Source organism: Oncorhynchus mykiss, chromosome 9, assembly GCF_013265735.2.
Source record: "Oncorhynchus mykiss isolate Arlee chromosome 9, USDA_OmykA_1.1, whole genome shotgun sequence".
NCBI classification, from domain to species: Eukaryota; Metazoa; Chordata; class Actinopteri; order Salmoniformes; family Salmonidae; genus Oncorhynchus; species Oncorhynchus mykiss.
In genome coordinates this window covers 58,910,105-58,926,111 of record NC_048573.1, presented here as the reverse complement: position 1 = coordinate 58,926,111, position 16,007 = coordinate 58,910,105, and the positions used below count along the sequence as shown (strand labels likewise).

The window sequence follows — 16,007 nt, the reverse complement described above, 5'->3', positions numbered from 1 at the left end:
TTGCCTATCTTCAGATGTGGACACAGAGCCATGAGGCCTGATTAACACAAACACACCGAACTTCTCACATGGGTGTGGGTGTGCCACAAGCTATTGCTTCCCCATGTGGCCATTAAATGAGGTTTGCTCTTATCAACATTTGTCCTACATCAATATTATCTCATAATGAATGAATACCAAGATAATGTGATTAATAACCCAGACATAGTATATGTGCAAAACACAGCTCTGTCATACATAGACAATAATACTGAACACAAACATTTTCCCTTTTAAAGCATGATAGTGGTACTTAGTGGTGGTAGCTCCAGAGGAAACGTAGGCCTACACAAATGAAAGTGGTCACTCAAACAAACAACTGAAAAAGAGAGCTGCAGATAATTCCCGAACCTGGAGTAATCTCTCTGCACTAAAATACAATCTCATTAGTGTACAATTGATGGGGTTTTTCCTGCATGTAAAATGATTAAGGTTATGTTGTTGTTGTCAGTAACATACTTTTTATGATGTAATCTGATGGATGATTCCAAGTTAAACACTGTCACACTCTTCTTCAGACACAATAACCTTGGTGAAACATAGAACACATAAACCTCACTTTAAAGAGTTTACAAGCAGGCTCAGAATGTAGACGTCTGGTGTCAATGGTAAACAGTCAGAAAGAGAAAGAGAGCAGGGTAATTAAACAAATGTGGGCACGCACACGCACACACACACACACACACGCACACACACACTCCATTCTATCTATTCACTGGCGACTCCACACAGAAAAGTGTGTGGCAGGTAAATTAGACCTCTCCCTTTTCATGATGATAGGTATGTGAACATTCTAAATCTGAAGTGAGCGTTACGATGGGGAGGTGAGCAGAGACGTCGAGCCTGGAACAGCTGTTACATTGTGATGTCATTCGGTACCCTTTCCGGTGGAGTGGCCTGCTCTACTAGAATAAAGGTGTGCTTGTGTTGCATGACTAGTCCAGGACCAAACCTAGCTCCTGTGTTTTGGAGTATGTCAGGTCCTGCCTATGGAACAATGAGGACTTGTTTACAGAACAAATGGTGGAGTAGCTTGGAGCTAAGGGATTGGAAACACACTTATACATCTAATATGTGTGCGCACACACGCACACGCACACACACACACACACACACACACACACACACACACACAGTGCTATTATTGTGCATCAGCAGGTGACAGGGAGTTCCCAGGTAAAGGAGGTGGGACCAGGCACAAACAGGAGACAGGAGGCTAACAAGGTCCAGCTAATAAATCATTCCTGGGTTAGAAACAGTCCACAGCAATATGTTACCATGGTTTTCTATAAATACACAAATGAATGGTATGCTTTTAACCTAAATAACCACAAAGTAAGCCCAGGGGCTTGACTCCTGGGTAAGACCAATGACTGCAGGATTTAGGGGACTCAGGTTATTGAGAACGTATATGTACATTGCTTGTAGGACTACATTATGTATGTGTAACTGATTGACGCACACACACACTACATGTTTATGTATTTAAATATATGTCAATCGTAAAGTATTTTGTCTGTAATGTATTTTTCCTTAAATGTCGTATCCCAGGAAGACTAGTCTCGATTGGGGTCGGCTGAAGGAGATCCTAATAAATCACATCTACATCTAAATCATTCCACCTGTGATATACCCACTAACTAGCCACCTCACTGGGCACTGATGCACTGAACAAACACAGATGCTGTGGTTGAGTGTTGAGTATGTGGGTTCTCTGGGGGAGGAGGTAAAGAGGGGTGGGTGTGTTTCAACCCAGGGTATTTGTTTGTCTTTGTTCCTGGTTGGTCCTGTTGGTTTGCCATTAGGTCTGGGTGGGGTGTGGGTGTGAGAGTGGGGTGAGAGACCAGCTGTGTAGCAGTAGCCATGTTTCATAGATGTGTTCAGTGCTGGGTAGAGTAGAGTGGTGGGTAGAATATACTGTATATATGAAGCCTATGAAATGGCCAGAGCAGGGGAAATGCCAACTGCCATGCTTCATTTCCATCATTAGCTGTTTATTTTGTTTTGCAAATGTGCTGTGTTGATCGGAACAGAAAAAGTGCTTACTGGTTATTACGTAAGGGTGACAGGGTGTTCTGAAGTCCCCTTAGCAGTAGCCTAAAATTAAAAGGCATAACCCACGACATAACCCTGACCATAGAGATACATTCAATTACGTGTTGCATTTAATTCCTTCACCCTGGCTGTCTCTTCAACTGACCTTTTACTCACTGAGATAATCATACTATTAGACATGGGTCATTATGGCTAAGATCAAGTAACTCATAGAAGATCCATAACATTACAGATTCCAAAAAATAGATATCGCCTCAGTGCCCTGTTATTAGTTATAACCTGAGACAGTAGCTGTGTATGTTGGGTAAAGGATCGGCGACTGTTTGTCCGACCCTGTTAATCTAGAGGTGTATTATATCATAATGCATGACGAAGTAGCAGCAGCCACAGTAATGGTGGTGACCTATTCATGGTGGCACTGTTACATGGTATTAATGAGCATTTACACATATGGGGGACTCAGGCCTCTCCCTCCAGTCGCACACTTGTGTTACTTTCAGGAGGGCAATGTGGGAGGGGGATATGCAAATAATGCTAGAGGGTGCTCCCTATTAGGGTCCAACAGCAGCCCTTTTAGCTCACAGTGGACTGTTGTCACCCCGACAGAGACTCATAGCCACAGACTGCACCAGGGCCACATTAATAGACTGGCTCTTGACTTGGCTTTTCCTAAGTGCTGAAGAACTTTCTCTCTGTGACAACCTTTTTTCCATGTCTTCTTCTCATGTATGGAATCGGGTTACTAAGAATGAAGTATTTTCTTTACAATTGAATGTTTTCTAGTTCTGTGAGGTATTTTTTGTGAGATGCTGGCATCTCAACTATACATCCTTTATACATTTGTCTGATGCCATTGAAAAATCAAGTTGTACCAGACCTTTTAGGCAGACCTACTTTTTCTTTAAAAGCTATACTGCCATTGTTTCTGACTTCAGGCAGCAGTTTTTTCATTTGATTTTTTCGTCTACCTTTCCTTGAGTGGGAGCAACGATGCACATTGCAGTGGCATTACCTCCCATCCTCCTCCTGTCAGCCATTCTGTCTCTGGCTGATGCCAAGTTCTACAGACCCTCCCAGTACATCCTCTACAAGGCTGGGCCCAATCCTCATCCATATGTCCATGGGAAGCCCACCAGCAGGCTCAAGTGAGTACTCGTTCTGAACATAAACTGGGCTGTTCCCTCTGGGGAGGTGGCGCTGGACATTAGCTTCGCTTTTGATGCTCAGTTAAAGCTGGTTAACTTACTGTGTAGCAGTCAGTTTGTTTTTGTTTTCATTGTAATATCTAAGCCAGTGGGAAATGCAAGAGGGTTTTTAGGTTTAGAAAAAGGTGCAAGTTTAAGAATCTTATCTAAAGTGTGTGATCTAATTCTCTCATTATTTTCTCTCTGACAGAAACCACTGTGCCTACGTTGTTGAGAAGACTGTTTCATTCACCATGCAGGATGGGGTAGCTCCTTATGTCAAAGCTCAGTACAACAAGTGTGCCTGGGGTCAGAAGTGTCCAACCCTCATGTGAGTTCATCTTCATAATTGATACTACATGATATAACTATTACAGATTGTATCATAAATAGGCCTATGGCCTCCACAATTACTACTGTTATTGCCACATCTACATCGAGGACTACTGCTGTAAAACTGCTGTAAAAACAACCCAAATTATTAGTTCTGCTGCTCTTGCCATATGAAAAGGGTATGAAAATAGGACTGTAACTTCTCCTCTCACCGTTCACAGGTGTCAGCTTTGTAGTTGCTTGTGCTTATGTTGTTTCTTTCATTAACCCTCAGATATCATGTGATGTACAAGCCTGTCTATAAAGTTGCCCATAAGACTCTCACTGAGCTGGAATGGCGCTGCTGTCCAGGATACTCTGGCTACGGCTGCATGGAGGGACCCCCAGCCTACCAACCCCTAATTAAGGCGATGCCTCCATTCAAGGGCCCACCATTCAAACGCCCACCCATTAAAGGAAACCCCTGGAGTCAGAGCAAGGGCCATCCTCCCATGAAATCGTACCCAATGCTTACCAAGGGCCCTCCCATGAAGGGACCTCCTCCTATGAAGTCATACCCAGTGAAAGCAAAAGGCCCTCCTCCCAGCAATGTCAAGTCCTACCTTAAACGTCCCTTTGGGCCTCCTCTGACCCACCCCTCCTACCGAGGGTCATCTTCCAAGCCTTACACCTTTGGGCCACAGCACCTCCACCAACCAAACCGCCATGAGGGGCCAGACTATCACCAGCCTGAACTAGACCACCAGGGGTCAGATTATCACCATCCTGAACTAGACCACCAGGGGCAAGACCCCCACCAGCCTGAACTAGACCACCAGGGGTCAGATTATCACCATCCTGAACCAGACCACCAGGGGTCAGACCACCCCCAGCCTGAACCAGACCACCAGGGATCAGACCACCACCAGCCTGAACCAGACCACCAGGGGTCAGACCATCACCAGCCTGAACTAGACCACCAGGGGTCAGACCACCACCAGCCTGAACCAGACCACCAGGGTTCAGACCACCACCAGCCTGAACCAGACCACCAGGGGTCAGACCATCACCAGCTTGAACTAGACCATCAGAGGTCAGACCACCACCAGCCTGAACCAGACAACCAGGGGTCAGACCACCACCAGCCTGAACTAGACCACCAGGGGCCAAACCACCAACAGCCTGAACCAGACCACCACTGGTCAGACCACCTCGAGCAGGATCATCACCAGCCTGAATCAGACCAGGAGGGGCCATACCACCAGGAGCCAGACAACCACGAGCCGGACCATCACCAGTCTGAACCAGACCACCAGGGGCCAGACCACCATGAGCCAGACCATCACCAGCCTGAACCATATCTGGAGCCAAACAATCACCAGCAGCCTGGACCAGATCGTCCTGATCACCCAGACCTCACTGATCATCCTTTTCACTCAGAGTTGGAGCCTGTCACTGATGAAACAGCTCCCCCTGCTGGCAGCCAAGAAATGGATGGTGAGACTGGGAGTGTTATTCCAATGCATATTCTGTACTGCAACACAACATACATATTACATTCAATATTAATACGATTCTAACATTGTGTCCTCTACTGCTGGCTTTAAAGTTAATATCTATATGTATCTAGAGTGCTTAACTGTCCTGAAATTCCATTGATTTTGGCAACATTCTTCAAAGACTTAACATCCTTAAAATGAACATTTATTCTTATATTACATTTTCTCTCACTCTCTCCCTGTACTCTTATGAGTATGATTGTGTCTGTAACATTATTTTCCCCTCTGTAGGCCAGCCTCGGGACACAGTGGATAGTGAGTCTACTGAGCGTCTGGACCGGATGGAGGAGGACGTGCGGAGGCTGTCCCAGGGTCTGGAGACGCTTAAGGGGACGGTGAACGGACTCGAGGATGGCCTGCGCGCCTCACTATGGGAGGACGCCAACAGGATGTTCTCCGCCCTGCTGTCTGCAGCACCAAGCCCTGTTCCCGCCCCCGCTCTGTCCTCTTCCCCCCACTCCACTGTAGGCTTTGCAGACATCCCTGGAGGAGACCCCGATGCAGAGGGGCTGGATGTGGGCCAGGCTTTCCCAGGGTTGAGCGAGCTGACAGGGAGGGTTGAGGGGCTCCGGACTGAGCTACAGGCCAAGGCTGCTGAGCTGGAGGAGCTGAGAGGCAGTGTGATCAGGCATGACGGAACCCTCAAGAAGATGTCAGGTGGTGCAGATAGCTTGACAAGGGCCGAAGCGAGAGACACCCAGAAGGCAATGGAGGATCTGGTGGATGCCAAGCTTGGCGGGGCCCGGACGGAGATCCTGGGGGAGTTTGAGAAGTGTATCGAGAGTGCAGAGAGCCGCTGTGGGGAGAGGGCCAGGGAGGTGAGTCGACAGTGCCACAGGGAGCAGCAGGAGAGACAGGATCTAATGGAGCTGGCCCTGGAGGTCAGCGCCACTGGGCTTAGGAAGGAGCTTGGATACCTGCAGACTCAGATCCAGGGACATGACCTGAGAGAGGGCTGCTGTGGTAGAGTCACTGGCCTAGGTGAGAGGGTGCATCTGCTGGAACAGTTGGTGGCAGGCCTCAACCAGTCCCAGGGGCACCTGGGAGTGGAGCTGGGTGGTCACAAGGCCCATGTAGAGGCAATGCTGGAGGGGAGACTGGAGGACGTGGAGGCCAAGCTCAACCTGACTGAATGTGGAAAGGTCAGGGGTGGGAGCACTAGCAGCAGTGGTAGTGGTGGGGTCCAGGGCAGTAGCTCAGAGGGAGAGGTCGGGGCAGGCAGCCTGGAGGCCCGTCTGGAGGGGAAGCTGAAGGCTCTGGAGGGTCGTCTGCTGACAGCGTTGGGGGATCTGGAGAATGCTACAGCCCCTGCCTTGCTGGAGGGCCATGTCGTGCCCACACTGGAGACAGAGGTGGAGTCCCTCAGTAGGAGGCTAGAGGTGGACGTGGACAGAGTGCAGAAACAGCTGAGCGGCCTGGAACTACTCTGCACATCCTCCTCTCTGCCCATTCTCCAGAGAGACGAAGCCACATCAAACACTCACAGGGTGGAGGAGGATAAGACAGGAGGAGGAGAGGAGAATGGTCTCCTGGACATGGAGAATAACCGTCTGAACAGCCTTAATGTCACCCTGCAGAGCCTCCTGACCAGACTGTCCCAGAGGGAAGACCACCAGGAGGGAGAGGAGGGGAGCTCAGTCCAGGGTGAAATCATGCTTCTCAAGTTCAATGCCCGTTCCATGAACCTCACCCTGAAGGGCCTGAAGGACTCTGTAGGGTTGGTGGTCCAGGATGTGGGGCGCGCCAACACCACCTGGCAGGAGCGGGAAGAGCGCCTGACCCAGCAGGTGATGGGTGTGGTCCAGCTTTTGGGGCGCCAGGCCTCCATGTTGGGGGTGGGTGAGAAGAAGCTGACCCGGATGAAGGGAGAGCTCCAGGAACTGAGGAGGCGGCTGGCCGGGGAGGTGCAGGGCTGCCGCTCCACTGCGCTTGGAGTCCAAAAGGAGGTGGTGGAGGTGGGGGGCCGCGTGGCCAGCGTGGAGGGCCAGTGTAAGGGCTTCAGTCACCTGGCCAAGGATCTGGAGAGGATCAGGGCGGAGTTGGAGAGGCAGTCAGATGGATACCTGTCCCAGGTCAACGGTACCCTCACTAATCACGCTCACCAGCTGTCTGAGCTGAGACAGGAACTCAGGAACTGCACGTGGAATGCAGAGCCCACCCAGCAGAGCCTGTACCTCCTAGAGCCAGAACAGATAAGAGAAGACCAGTAACCTGTCATGAAATCTATTACTGTAAGAGGGAGGCCAGAGTTCTGTACTGAGTGATAATGGACAATTATCTTGAGCCCCAAATGGCTGGTGGGTGAGCTGGAGACGATAGAAACAAACAGGCAATGTTTCAACCCACTGGCGTGCCACAGATTATTTTTTATAAAATGTTGTTTAGCAAAATGTTTTATATTGACACTTTTATATAGATTTTTTTTTTTACTGTTGTTTAGTAGGCATATGAGTTTACAGGTATCCAAGATACTACGTTTTATTTTGTATGATTATTGTCTTTTGTATTTTACATTTTGTATAAAACATTACAAGTTCTTTATGATCTGCATTCCTCTTGCTGTTAAAGTGTTGTCTGTATAATAAAGAGGCGTTATGTCACTGTTGCTAGTCTGAAATGTATATAAGAATAAGTAATAATTTGACAACAGTAAATACAAAGATGTCAGTGAGTGAACACAATAGCAAAAGCATGACATGTTAGGCCACATCTACAGCCACCAGAGGGCAACAGAGAGGCATTCGATTCCTCTGTCACCACACATTGAGAATAATCTGTGAGCAGAATCAAGTATGGACAAATCAGTCTGTCTGGTTTATTACACATATTGGCAAAGCCCGTTGACACTGAACGGTCACTTGCACCTTCAATCTCATCCATATGTGGAATGTAAAATACAAGATTCTTATACACTGAATGTATTATTCAATCAAAATATTGAATTAAACCACCAGTGCCCCCTCATAAACATGTGGTGTATATCTCCTCTGAATGTATATAATATATGTGAAATGAGACTAAAAGCATCATCAGGGTGAGGACTAGACATACACTAGAGACTGTTGACTATCTGCCAGACATCCTGTCTCCCACTAATTCACTCATTCTGTTCTCCAAGCACATCTCTGATCGGTCCATTATGATGGCTCATAGGTGACCTTCCTACTAACGCCCACCTATCAGTCCCTGTTCCCCATTGGACATCCCACCAAATGCCTGATTTGTGTGAAATGAACTGCTGTTGTGTTAAAGGGTTTTGGATACAGAGGTGGAGAATGGTGGTGCATTGTAATTGATCGATGCCTGAGAGAGAGAGAGAGAGAGAGAGAGAGAGAGAGAGAGAGAGAGAGAGAGAGAGGAGAGAAAAAAAAGACAGAGATAGGAAATGTAGGAGGCTAGACTGGGTGCTGAAGGATAGAGTCATCTGCATGCACGCAACAGCACTATGGTTAGTTGTACCCAGAGGGGTCCTGCCGCACGTTATCACCTTCAGACCATTCTCTTAGGCACCCGCTCCTCTCTCTCCCCCGCATAACTGTCCTTTTCTCTCTCACTACTTAATTCATCCATTTTCTCTGTCACCCCTTGTCCCTCTGTCTGTCCCTCCCTCTCCCACTTTCTCCCCTTTCTCTCTATCTTTCTCTCTCTCTCCGTCTACCCTCTATGCACTGATCAGGTCTGTTTCAACCCGGATAGTTGGACTGTAAATTATCACTAATCTGTTGGATTAGGCCCTCAGACAGAGTCCTTCCTACAGTTCACTGTCTCTATTTTAGGCTCCTAACGCCCTGTGCTGTGGCAAACACACAGCCATTATGTTCATCAATTAACAGGAGGCGATGCCGGCATAAAGACAGAGGACATAGAGGAGTCACATCTGACTGTGGAGCAATGATTTCAAGGACCTGAACCGCTTCACCTGGTAGCCTCTGAGCCAGACAGCTAATGAGTAAATACATAATTGGCTACATAAAAATAGTGGTAAACTGTGAAGGGTCATAAATGTCAGATCAGATCAGGAACAAAGCCTTAAATCTTTTTAAAATGAACTTTGTTGGTTGTTTCGCAAACCCTAACACCTTCTCTGATAGCATACATGGACCTATGCTGCATTCATGACAAATCAAAGTTCAAATTAATGCGAGATATTTGCCTAGAGCTTCCTTTTGAAAGAGGCTATACGGACCTGCATGAGGGCCAGATTGAGTGAGAGTCAAGACTAATGGATTCAGTTTAGTCATTCGTCCTGATGGCTATGCTGGAAACAACAGCAGTATGGCGCTAGTTACAACTTATAAACGTGATGTTTTTTCAGATGGGAAAAAACTTGTAGTATTGGTCACCATCTGGAATCTGAATGACCAGTGTAACGGTGTTGTATCGAGATGCTTCCCACTTGGTAGAGAACGGAATTGAGCGTTCCTCAGCTACCCACTGGGCAACACCTGTTCCCCCCGGTCAGCTGTATCACATGTCGCTGGCGGTAGCTGAAGTCACCAATTTGTTCCATCCCACTTCAATATATTTTGAGTAGGATAGCAGCCTAAAATAACCATTTGTAATATTGGTAGTAGTAACCATTTGGATGTCACTGTGATAAAGTCTACTGCTGCTCAATGGGGAGAGTTTGCACTGCAACACAACTACGGGGGCACAGTGTGTCATTTGATCCCGATGCCCGCTTGCTGAGCACTGCTGTCATGTAGGAATATCAGGTCATGGTGACAGCTAAAGGACATTTGTTGATTTTGTAGTCCAATAAAAACGGAATGATTCTGAACACTCCCAAGACCCAACTTTGGCAGACACGTTTTACTTTCTCAATAACATTTCTAGTCACAAGCATAAACTAGCTAGCTGGGGAGCGTTAAGACAACTGACTGAACCAAATCCGTTTGTTGAGTTTCGCTGCGTAACATATGTCATCAACTTTGGGCACCAGGCGTGTCCGTATAGCCTCTCCCCTTCCTATTGGTTGGGAAACTCAGATAGCATATTTCTATAATGACTTTCCAAGTCGGAAATAGTCTAGCTTCCTAGTTCCCACATGTCATGAATGCAGCACAACTAGTCCCCACATTGACACCACACAGATATTCAAAATCGCAAGGTTGTTATTTTATTCATTCACAGTAAGCCTGTGGGAATGTCAGGGAGCCAGTTTGTAGATGTGGAAGCTATTCATGATGAGTATTAAAGTTTGCCATATTAAATTCCCTCCCTAGCTTGATATAACAGATATTTAATTTACCAACACCCACTTCCTCCTTTTCATCAGCAGCACACAAAAACAAATTCATCCCATAATCCTATTTCTCGTAATCAAATCACAATCGCATTTCTCCTCGGGGCAAACAACGCAGCATTCGATATCTCATTAAAGAGGCTTAGCAACAAGAAATTCCCTTTCCATCAAAAATTCATTCTGGCATAACGTTATTATGTCTTGTGAACATGATTGTCAGAAGATGAAGAGAAGGAAGCCGCATGACAGAAAATCAACTTCTTTAGAGATAAAGGCTGACTGAGCGAGGCACCATCTCTAAACACACATCTCCTCTTGGCTGTGGCAAGGTTGTGATGTGATGCCACTAACAGTGCTCTTATGACAACATGACCTTACTGCTTCCTCATCCTTCCTCACACATCATGTAGCATTTTGTGAAAAGTAAAGTAGGGGGTTGAATGCGTCCATCAAATCAAATCAAATTGTTAAATCAAATCAAATTGTATTTGTCACATGCGCCGAATACAACAGTGAAATGCTTACTTAATCAACAACGCAGTTTAAAGAAAAAATTATTAAGAAAATATTTACTAAATAAACTAAAGTAAAAAATAAAATAAAAAGTAACACAAAATAACTAGAATGAGGCTATATACAGGGGGTACCAGTACAGAGTACAGGTCAATCAATGTAATTTGTACACGAAGGTCCATATGAATAAGCCCATGATTCTGAGCCTTTAAACTCTGATGAGACAGAGACTGTTTGGCTGTGTGGCTATTGGGCTTGGCCCACAAACATTCCGATAAATGATGGGAAGATGATTCAAGAAAAACATGGATTAGAGAAGGGGAAATGACTGAACCAACAACAGCTACAGAACAGAACTGCTCCCCTCCTTGAGTATATGAAGGACATGATGGGGGAGAAACACATCTCTGGGCTGAGCTCTTTATCTGGGCTCATCACAGTATACTATCACTCTCTCTCTCTACCACTTCAACTTTTTCCCCTCTGTCTCTCTCTTGCTGTGATCTTGACAGGCAGCTTCTATGCTCTTTCCTCCCTTAGATTACATAGAAGAGCTGGCTTGTACTCCGCTAGAACATTGGTGCACAGGTTGCAATCCTGCTGTTGTTCATTTAACTTAACACTTGATTTACCAATAAATGTCACTACTGGTCAGAGAGTGTAGTGCGCTCATTAGCCTTCCCGGGTCTAAATTACCGGGTCTAAATTACCGGGTCTAAATCATTAAATAACTGTGAAAGAAAAAAGACAACAAAAAGGAGCAGAAGCCTCATTTTGAGATCATCGGGACTCACTGCTGTTCTGTGCTGTTTGGCCTCTGTAATCAAGCCTGGGACCAGCACGGAACCCAAAATAAACACACACGACAAAGGGGAAACAGAATCTGCCCCCTATGAGTCAAACATCCAGGGTGAAGAGGACAGGGCAGTTTTCAGTCAGTGCTCAGCTCAACCTGACATCCTCCTCACCTCACAGAAATGAAGAAAAAAAGAAAGAAAAAGGAAAGAAAAAAGCATTTGGATTATTAAGAAGCTGGACATTTACATGCTTCCTCAGAAACATGCTGCTACCAGAGACACGCAGACAAACATCATAGGTGTTTCAGGTGCCCTTTTGTAGTTTTACCATAATCCTGACATTATCTTGTCTTGTTGTGTAAACCAAAACTAATCATACATCCTTTAGCTTTAGGCAATGAACAATTATTTTACTGTAAATATAGAAGATCAAAGAAAGGCAAAAGAAGAATCACATCAATTGGTTCAACACTGACAGAGAGAGTTAGATTTCAACGTCTATTCCGCGTTCATTTCATTGAACTTACATGGAAACAACGTTGATTCAGCCAGTGTGTGCCCAGTGAGTATTAATAACAAAGGTATGTTGAAACATGGTGAGAATAAGATGGATGGAGTGTAATAAACAGACAGCTTTGTGATGACTGAGTGTTCTCAGACCTGCTGTTATAATAACACTCTTTCCCTCATAAAAGGAGATATGTATGAATTTATGCCATAATGACACCTTAAGCCTTGAATTTGTCATCTTATAAACCTTCATTTCATCCAGTCTTTCTGCTAATAACTGATACATGATCAATCAATCAACTGGGGTAAAGCTGAAAAACACACACCGTGCTGGAATCAATGAACCTGGTTCTGACACACATGAATCTAATGTCAGAGCAACCTTACATTTCTAATATTAAAACTTGACTTTCATCAGGACATATGGAATGGAAACATAAAATCTTCCAAGGGATGTCTAGCCCAGAGCCCTGTAGCTGTACAGGGCCTATAGTGAAAGTCTACACGCCCTGGGCACATTTTGCTGCCTTAAAATTAAATGTGGAGATATATTAAATTAGATTTTTTTCCTATCGTTCTACACAACCTACTCCACATTTCCAAAGTGAAAGACAAAATTATAGACAAATTATCTTTGTACCTTTGACAGCCATTACAGCTGTGAATAATTTTGAATAAGATTCTACTAACTTTGCTCTTAGCGCAACATATATCCATTGCTTTTGTCAAAATTTCTCAAGCTCAGTAAATTTGGTTTTGGATCATTGATGGACAGCAATATTCAAACCTTGTCTCTGCATATTTAAGTCAGGACGAAGACTGGATCATTTAGGAATACGCAACACCTCTTGGAAAGCCATTCTGGTGTGTCTTTGGCATTTAACATTGTGTAATTGTCCTGCTGAGAAATCAAATTCTATCCCAGGGTTAGCTATTCAGAAGACCGAGGCAAGGTTTCCTCTAACTTTTTACCTGGGTTTTGCTCCATTCTTAATTAGTTTGATCGTGACAAACTCCACAGTCCCTGACAAGCATACCCATATCATTATGCTGCCACAAAATGGACATTCTAGCCAGCTCACCAGATCAGCATGAGTCACTGACAGCCCCTATAAAAAAAGCATGTATCAGTGATCAAGTTGATTGAAGAGTGGTGGCAGCCAGAGTGGGTGTTCTGAGTGTGTGAGGACTGCAATCCCCTTCTGGGAGCGTTGAGTTGATATGGCAGCACCTCTGTTCTTTATGGCTCTTTGATGGTTCCCTGGCAGCCCCTAAGCCACAGAGCAGCTCACAGAGCAGGGAGCGCACAGATCTAAGCTGTTTCCATGGCTGTCAGTCCCAGTCCTGGAGCTCTATGCAACCAGCCTTATGGGCATGAGTGATAAACTGTGATGGCAGAGTGTTCCAGGTGGTGTTTAAATGTTCATCATTGTTACAGTGGGGCTCAACATTAGAGGAGCAGAGAGGGGGACACCTTTTGGCCCAGGGGGAAGTCTGTTTTCCAGATGGCTGGTGTAATCATTCAGGACTTCACTCAACCCATCCCATGTAAATGGTAGCCAGCTACCGTACCAGTCAAAAGTTTGGACACCTAATCATTCAAGGGTTTTTCTTTATTTTCCTATTTCCTACATTGTAGAATAATAGTGAAGACATCAACACAATGAAATAACACATATGGAATCATGTAGTAACCAAAAAAGTGTTAAACAAATCAAAATATATTTTATATTTGAGATTCTTCAAAGTAGCCACCCTTTGCCTTGATGACAGATTTGAACACTCTTGGCATTCTCTCAACCAGCTTCCTGAGGTAGTCACCTGGAATGCATTTCAATTAACAGGTGTGACTTGTTAAAAGTTCATTTGTGGACGTAACAGCTTTCCTCTTCCTCTTCTGAGGAGGAGTAGCAAGGACCGGACCAATACGCAGCGTGGTAAGTGTCCATGATACTTTAATAATAACTGAACACGACTCAATACAAAAATAACAAAGTGAATTGAAACGAAAACCGAAACAGTCCTGAATGGTGACACAAACAACAAAACAGGTCACAATCACCCACGAAACACAGGTGGGAAAAGGATACCTAAGTATGATTCTCAAACAGAGACAACTAACGACACCTGCCTCTGATTGAGAACCATACCAGGCCAAACACAAAACACAACATAGAAAAACAAACATAGACAACCCACCCCAACTCACGCCCTGACCAACCTAAAACAAAGACATAACAAAAGAACTAAGGTCAGAACGTGACAGTGGAATTTCTTAATGCATTTCTTAATGCATTTGAGCCAATCATGCGTTTGAGCCATATTATGGCAAGAACAGCTCAAATAAGCAAAGAGAAATGACAGTCCATCATTACTTTAAGAAATGAAGGTCAGTCAATCTGGAAAATTTCAAGAACTTGAAAGTTTCTTCAAGTGCAGTCACAAAAACCATCAAGCGCTATGATGAAACTGGGTCTCGCCACAGGAAAGGAAGACCAAGAGTTACCTTTACCGCAGAGGATAAGGTAAATCGAGTTAACTGCACCTCAGAATTTGCAACCCAGATAAATGCTTCACAGAGTTCAAGTAACAGACACATCTCAACATCAACTGTTCAGAGGAGGCTTGAATCAGGCCTTCATGGTCGAATTGCTGCAAAGAAACCACTACTAAAGGACACCAATAAGAAGAGACATGCTTGGGCCAAGACACGTGAGCAATGGACATTATACTGGTGGAAATCTGTCCTTTGGTCTGATGAGTCCAAATTTGAGATTTTTGGTTCCAACCGATGTGTCTTTGTAAGACACAGAGTAGGGGAACGGATGATCTCTGCATGTGTGGTTCCCACCGTGAAGCATGATGGGGGTGCTTTGCTGGTGACACTGTCAGTGATTTATTTATAATTCAAGGCACACTTGACCGGCATGGCTACCACAGCATTCTGCAGCGATACACACTCCCATCTGGTTTGCGCTTCGAGGGACTATTATCTGTTTTTCAACAGGACAACAATGATCCAACACAGCTTGACCAAGAAGGAGAGTGATGAGTGCTGCATCAGATGACCTGGCCTCCACAATCACCACACCTCCCAATTGAGGTGTTTTGGGATGAGTTGGACCACAAAGTGAAGGAAAAGTGCTCAATATATTGATGTTGTGTCCTTCTTTCTTACTTCAAGCCCTGACTGAACTGCTACTTGGGGTTGAGGTAAGCTGAAAAATACAGTTGAAGTCGGAAGTTTACATACAACTTTGCCAAATACATTTAAACTCAGTTTTTCACAATTCCTGACATTTAATCCTAGTAAAAATTCCCAGCAGCGCCAGCTGTGCCATCAGAGTCCCTGGGTTCGCGCCCAGGCTCTGTCGTAACCGGCCGCGACCGGGAGGTCCATGGGGCGATGCACAATTGGCCTAGCGTCGGCCGGGTTAGGGAGGGCTTGGTCGGTAGGGGTGTCCTTGTCTCATCGCGCACCAGCGACTCCTGTGGCGGGCTGGGTGCAGTGTGCGCTAACCAAGGTGGCCAGGTGCACGGTGTTTCCTCCGGCGCATTGGTGCGGCTGGCTTCCGTATTGGATGCGTGCTGTGTTAAGAAGCAGTGCGGCTTGGTTGGGTTGTGTATCGGAGGACGCATGACATTCAACCTTCGTCTCTCCCGAGCCTGTATGGGAGTTGTAGCGATGAGACAAGATAGTAGCTACTACAACAATTGGATACCACGAAATTGGGGCGAAAAAGGGGTAAAATTCAAAAAGGATTATTGCTGTGGTCATTGTCCATTTGGTGGT

The 16,007-nt window shown here is 45.5% G+C and overlaps 1 protein-coding gene across 1 annotated transcript; it reads left to right on the top strand.

Moving 5' to 3' along the window:
* The first annotated feature begins 2,742 nt into the window (after positions 1–2,742).
* LOC110531222 (EMILIN-3-like) lies at positions 2,743–7,744 on the top strand. Its single transcript, XM_036988520.1, has 4 exons — positions 2,743–3,239; positions 3,490–3,609; positions 3,886–5,087; positions 5,381–7,744. The coding sequence occupies exons 1-4, from the start codon at positions 3,085–3,087 to the stop codon at positions 7,357–7,359; spliced, it is 3,456 nt and encodes a 1,151-aa protein (XP_036844415.1). The 5' UTR covers positions 2,743–3,084; the 3' UTR covers positions 7,360–7,744.
* The last annotated feature ends 8,263 nt before the right edge of the window (positions 7,745–16,007 follow it).